The following is a 6,367-nucleotide window of genomic DNA, read 5'->3' as shown; positions in this document are numbered from 1 at the left end:
TCTGGGCAGGTGATCTGTGATTGGCCCTTAATTGGAAACAGCCAGATGAGACCAATCACAGATTGCCCCTGTTGCATTCCACAGCAGCAGATAAGAATTGTTTACAGTTTGTTCCTGAGGCCTCTCAGCTTCTCAGGAGGGAAAAATCCTAAGGAAAGGATTTTTCATAAAACATGTCAGTGACAGGGAGGAGCCAAGCATTCCTACCTGGATCCAATCTGCCCTGGGAACAGCCCAGCAGCCTTTGCCCCCTGCATTCCCAGAGGAGCAGCTTTCTGCTGCCCTGCATTCCCAGAGGGAGAGCAGGCCCATCTCCAGCAGCCCTGGAGCTGCAGAGGAAAACTCCCCCCTTGTGCAGGATCCCTGCTCCAGCAGAACCACAGCTGGCACTGCAGGAGGGCTGAGCCCCCCTGGGATGGGACTGTGCCACCACCCTGAGCCCCCCTGGGATGGGACTGTGCCACCACCCTGAGCCCCCCTGGGATGGGACTGTGCCACCACCCTGAGCCCCCCTGGGATGGGACTGTGCCACCACCCTGAGCCCCCCTGGGATGGGACTGTGCCACCACCCTGAGCCCCCTGGGATGGGACTGTGCCACCACCCTGACACACAGGGGGCAGGGCATGGTCTGACTCTGGCAGGGTTGTTTTGTATTACTGCATTTTTATTTTTATATTTTCTTTTAATTTTTTTTCCTCATAATGAACTGTTATTCCTATTTCTGTGTCTTTGCCTGAGAGTCCCTTAATTTCAAAATTATAACAATTCAGAGGGAGGGGGTTTACATTTTCCATTCCAGGGGAGGCTCCTGCCTTCCTCAGCAGACACCTGGCTGTTCAAACCAAGGCACCTCCCAGTCCCACCCATCCTGCCTGGTGGTATCAGGCTAACAGGGATGGCCCAGACCATGCCTGGCACACCTGACAGATGTGCTGCTTGGCCAGCTGTTCTCATCCCCAGAGAAAAGACCAAGTGGCTTGGACAAAAGTTTGGGTGTGCTCCAGCAGCTGGACACAGATTTGTAAAGCCTGTGTGTGTGCAAGGTGGGGAGCTGCTGCTGTGAGATTGTGCAGAGCTGTGCTTGGACATGGGGCCAAACTGGGCAATCCTGACACTGGGCTCCAGCAGCTGGAGCTGCCAAGAGTGCACGGCCCCTTGGGTTGTGGGGCTGTTACCTGTGCAGGGTTTACCATAATGTGCCAAGGCTCTGGGTGCCAGGATTCACCAACACTCACTCCAGCACTTCTCATAGGAATAAATCTTCCTTTTTTTGTGACATTTGGATACAGTTCTGCTAACAGCAGCACCTTGGATGGTAAAAACTGTAAGCTGTGTTACAGACATGAACCAAGTGCCTGCTTAGCAGAGATCTCCTGCCTGATGTCTGTGCAGCCCCTAGACCTGCTGCTGAGGCCTGGGCTGGTTTTACTTTTCTGTCCCTTTAATTGGAGTAGAGACTGATACAGTTATTTGGAGAGGGAGGCTGCAGAGAGCTGCAGGATTCTTGCTAGTCGGAGATCAAAGAAGGTGCACGTTGATTGGTGTGATTTAAAAGCTTGATCTTGCCTCCTGGCCAGAGGCTCAGATAAAAGACCTGGGACACGTTGCCAAGAGGTTGGGAAGAGGTTTGAACTCCAAGTTCTCCCAGCTGACCTGGTCTAACAAGGAGCATTTTTCCCCTGTAACAGGTGTGAGTGACTGACATACAAAGAGAGGGGAAAACGGGCCCTTCTTTCCATTATTCTCCAGCTGAATATCAAACCAGAGGAGTCCTGTCAGTGTGCTGCCTCTCTCTCCTGTTACAGGGCAGGGCACCGTCAGATCAGATGGTCTGTTTGTATTACTTTGGAATAGAAAAGAGTAAAGGCTGTTTCTATAAAGAAGGACTTGAAAAGGCTTCCCTGGTTTTTCATTAGAGCTGTTGGAAACCTTCCTTCCCCACACTGCCCCTTCCCCAGTCCCACCCCCAAAGCCCTCACCTCTTCCTGCCTTTGTCAGCCAAGTGTCAGATTTGACACCTTTGCAGTAAGGTACAGAAATGCAAATGGACAAATCCAGCAACACCTAATCAGAGCATGTAAACTTTCTGTGAACCTAATTTGTGGATTTAGGAAAAAAAACCCCAAACATATTGCTGCCACATTTCTGACATGCTTTTGACACTATTGAAAAGCTCCTCACAGTACTGCTCTGACCTGGCTTTTCTTTTCAGCCAGTACAGCACCGGTAAGTGCTCAGGGGAAAGGCTGGAATCCCTCTGCTCCTCCCAGCCCCTGCAGCTTTGGGAGAGCAGCTGTGCAGGTGCCTCAGCCCTGCTGCCTGTCCTTCCTGCAGCAGAGCCCCGGCTGTAAGCAGGGCAGCAGCACCAGCAGGAATGGGGAAGGCAGCAGGGCCCTGCTTTGGCTCCCACTCTGCAGGGGCAGCACAGGGAAGCTGAGCACACCTACAGGGCTGCTGGGCAGGGATCACTGCTTGGAGCTGCCCCCAGCCCCTGCTGAACCAAAGCTGGCACCTGTACCTTGACTCTGGGCTGTGTCTCTGTCACCAAAGTGTCAGGATTTGCACTTGCTCTCACAGGGGCAGTACAGAGAGCCCTAACAGAGTCTTCAGCCCATGGAGATGAAGCCCAGCCAAGCTGCCTCTGGTGCTCCTGCAGCAGTGGAGAGGCTGCCAGAGGCCAGCATCAGCCCTGAGCTCGGGCAGGGGCTGAGTGCTGCTGTCACTTTCAGGTGCTGTGGCCTCAGCTCCTTGTCAAGGGCCTGTTCCAGCCACTGCACACAAGGGGCTCGGGCTGAGCAGGGTCACACCAGCTGAGGGGCTGTGTGTGAGCTGCCCTTGGAGTGACAGGCAGCTCTGAGCTCAGAGGGGAGAGGATGTACTAAAGGAGGTGTGAGACCTGATGTAAATTAACCTGGGCTGGGGCTAGAGAGGAGCAGCCTCAGTCCCAGAGCTCATGGGGTGTGTGGGGTGCTCATTTTAGTGCAAGTGTCCCAGGCTCCATCTACACTTCAAACCCCAACCTCCCTCCCTAAAGCACAAAGGTCACTACAGAGGCTCTCACCTCCCCTGGCTCAGCTGGGCTTTGCCCCTCTCCTCCAGTTCAAAGGGAACTGAACACAACAGGTAATGAGAAGGACCAAACATTCTGATGGACACCTTTGAACAAGAACACACAGCCCAGGTAAAGAAAATTACAAAGGAAAGGCCTTGCCAGTGCTTCAGTTTCTATTATTCCATGTGGTTATTGACAAAGGTACATGTCTAGTCCCTTGGTCATTGGGTTGCTTCCTTTCTTGCTTGTTCTATGTTTGGGAACTTCCACATATTAAGATACTTTACAATCCTATTTTTCCTCTTTACAATGACAGCTCTCTGAAAGGTATTGTACCACAGCAAAAATAACCTGGCATCTGCCCAAAGCAGGAACCAGGATAAGAATGCTGAGGGTCCCCCTCCACACCCCCAGAAACATTAAAGAACACTTTCCAAACCAACTGGACACTCAATTCAATGAAGTCTTTTTTGCTCTCCACCAACCAAAAAAAAAAAAAAAAAAAAGCAAACCACCCTCCTGTGAAGTTATGCCCCAGGACAAGATTTGCCTAGCACTTCTGAAGTTAGGGCCGTGCATGTGTGAGCAACGCCTTCAGATGGCAGATCAAGTAGAGCAGGCTTGAGACTGGCACCCAGACCAACCAGCCCCAAACTCTGTGGCCTGGGACCAACCTCAGCCAGTCTGACCTCCCTCATTCAATAAACTTAAGTGTCAACTAGAATTAAACAAAAGAAATATTTGAATTCCAGTAGTTAACAATGCTTAGTACAAGAATTAAGTGCTTAATTACCAGCATAGTAACCATGATATAGACATGCTGGTGTTAGGAGCCAACAAGAGGGAGCTGTATTTTCAGTGTTTTTTAAACGGGTTAGAAACACACCACATTACACAATATTTGCCACGTTGTGAATTCAGGGGTTTTTTTATTAAAGATTAAAAATAAAAAACATTTGACATCCTAATATACATAAAATCACAATAAACTCAAATGTGTTAAAAGCAAAATGTGCATTCTAAAAGGCACCCTGCCACCACCATCTTTTAAAATGTTTGTCTAATTCCACCAGCTTTCTAGTTTTCTCTACCTTCCCTAAAGGTGAGGCTTCGACTGCTATCTAGGTATAGACACCTTTCAGGGGTCTGTGCTATCACTAGAATGCTTGAAACCGTGCATACAGACTTCTCTCCAGCTTCTCCTGCAATTAGCTATCGTGATTTAAAACGCACAAGGACTTTTTCTTACAAGGTAGCGGCGTTTGGGCCGCTTCTAAGGGCCAAGAAGAAAGAGACAGGGTTATAAAATAACTGTTGTGTCTCCACCAGAGAGCTTTAGCTACTACAAACCACTTCCCTCCTCCCTCCATCCTCTCGTAAAAACAACCTCGAAGTTACAAAACGCCACACACGCACAGGGATGAAATGCTAACGCGTTCGCTATTAGGCTGTCAGGGGGTGACAGCGTCAGAGAGCCCGAATCCGCAGCCCCACAGCGCTGCCAGCCGCGCACACGGACACTCACAGACAGACACACGGACACTCACAGACACTCTCACTCAGCACACGCGCGTGCGGGGCACGCTGCCCTCCCCACAGCAGCCCTGCGTTGACTCCTCTCCGCTGTTACCAGGGTCTCCACATGGATTTGGGCGAGCCGGGGGAGGGCAGGCCCTGCGTCTGGGACGCGTCCAGTCCGTCTGTGGGGGTCTGGCCCGGCCCGGCCTCCGCCTCGTCCGAGTCGGAGCAGGAGCAGGGCTCCTCGCTGGGGGCGGGCAGGGCCGGGCCCGGGCGGGCTCCAGCCGGCAGCGCCAGGCCCTCGCCGGCGGGCCAGGGGCCGAGGGCCGGCTCCGCCACAAAGTCCGTGATCGAGTCCGGGCAGCCGCCCTCGCTGAGGGGCATGGACTCCAGCAGGTGGTTGAGCAGCTCGGCGGCCGTGGTGGCGTCGATGCCGGGGCAGCTGGAGACGAAGGTGTGCACCTCGTGCATGCACTGGATGTACCCGGCGGCGAAGCGCTCGCTGGCCTCCAGGAGCCGTCGCCCGCCCCCTGCGCCGCGGGGAACAGAGAGGGGCGCGGGTGAGGCGCGGGCCGGGCCGGGCGCCCCCCGCCACCCCCCGGGCCGGCACTCACCGCGTCCGCGGCGCTCCAGCACGGCCCGAACCCGCCGCACCGTCCGCTCCAGCACCTCCGCGTTCTCCAGCTTCGCCTGAAACTGACCCGGGGCGCCGCGGCCGTCAGCGCGGCCCCGGGCCCCGCCGGTCCCCGCCCCGCCGCGCCGCCGCCTCACCTCGCTGTCGGCCAGCAGCAGCCGCAGCTCCCGCAGGCTCTCGTTGATGCGCGCCCGGCGCTTCTTCTCCACCAGCGGCTTCCTTGTCTGCGGGGACAAGAGCGCCGTCAGCATCCCTTCCCTTCGGCCCCAGCCGCGCCCGCGCTGCCCCCGCCGACTCACCCTCCGGTCGCCGCGGGGCCCCGCGCAGCCCTGGCCGTGCGGCGGGCGATCCGTGCCCGGCGCCATAGCCGCGCAGCTGCCCCGCTCCCTCCACTCCCGCCCCGCGCCTCTCCTTTTTATACCCCTTGATTTGCATGTCAAAGAGCCCATTGGCCGCGCCGCGCGGGCAGCGCCGAGCGTTGGCCGAACGGGCCAATGGCGACGGCGCGCTTTGTCTGCGGCGGGGCGGGGCGGGGCGGGGCGGACGGAGCGGCCCCTGCCCCGGCGCTGGGCCCGGCCCCGCTCCCGCTCCGAGCCGAGCCGAGCCGGGCCAGGCGGGGCTGTGCCGAACCGGGCCGTGTCCCCGCCGGCAGCCTGCGGCTCCGCGGGGCGGCTGGGCCGTCACTCAGCCCCAATGAGCCCAAACCCCAGCGCCCATTAGGAGCACCGCGCCTCGAACACCCGCGTGTGCAGCTGGATTGTCGGTGGAACGGAGGGCACAGAGGGGCCGGCGGGGCGGCAGCGCCGACCTGAGCGTGCAAGAGTCAGTCTGAGCCGTGACCGGGAAGCCGTGGGGCTAAACACGCACAGCTAGCACGGAGCCGGTGTTGTCGTGCCCCGTGCCAGCGGACGCGGCGGCTCTCGGGCCGAGTGCGGGTCCAGCCCGGCAGGACGCGTCCGCTGTGGCCGTGGCAGCCGGGCCCGGAGAGCTCGGTGCCGGCCCGGCGCGTCCGCCTCCCTGGCTGAAAGAGCCGGCAGCTTTGTGCGGGTAACTTGATGCTGATGACAGTTGGCAGCTGCAGTTCCCCCGGCAGAGCGAGGCAAATAAAAGCATTAGGGCTCGTCCCCGAGGAGAGCGACAGGTGTTCGCTCCCGCTCCTTTG

The 6,367-nt window shown here is 57.1% G+C and overlaps 1 protein-coding gene across 1 annotated transcript; it reads right to left on the bottom strand.

Annotated features, from left to right (window-relative positions):
• Positions 1-3,962: 3,962 nt before the first annotated feature.
• On the bottom strand, positions 3,963-5,597 carry LOC103824205 (transcription cofactor HES-6-like). The gene is made up of 4 exons (XM_030227128.2): positions 5,505-5,597; positions 5,343-5,429; positions 5,186-5,267; positions 3,963-5,101 (listed from the first exon to the last, which is right to left on the bottom strand). The coding sequence occupies exons 1-4, from the start codon at positions 5,568-5,570 to the stop codon at positions 4,680-4,682; spliced, it is 657 nt and encodes a 218-aa protein (XP_030082988.1). The 5' UTR covers positions 5,571-5,597; the 3' UTR covers positions 3,963-4,679.
• Positions 5,598-6,367: the final 770 nt, after the last annotated feature.

Source organism: Serinus canaria, chromosome 9 (assembly GCF_022539315.1).
Source record: "Serinus canaria isolate serCan28SL12 chromosome 9, serCan2020, whole genome shotgun sequence".
NCBI classification, from domain to species: Eukaryota; Metazoa; Chordata; class Aves; order Passeriformes; family Fringillidae; genus Serinus; species Serinus canaria.
The sequence above is the reverse complement of the archived record's forward strand: the minus strand, read 5'-3'. Positions and strand labels throughout refer to the sequence as shown.

Coding starts and splice junctions, on each gene's coding strand:
- LOC103824205 (XM_030227128.2), bottom strand. CDS start 5,570: ATGGCGCCGGGCACGGATCGCCCGCCGCACGGCCAGGGCTGCGCGGGG. Junction 5,268..5,342: donor TGCTGCTGGCCGACAGCGAG/GTGAGGCGGCGG, acceptor GCCCCGGGTCAG/TTTCAGGCGAAGCTGGAGAA. Junction 5,102..5,185: donor GCTGGAGCGCCGCGGACGCG/GTGAGTGCCGGC, acceptor CCCGCGGCGCAG/GGGGCGGGCGACGGCTCCTG.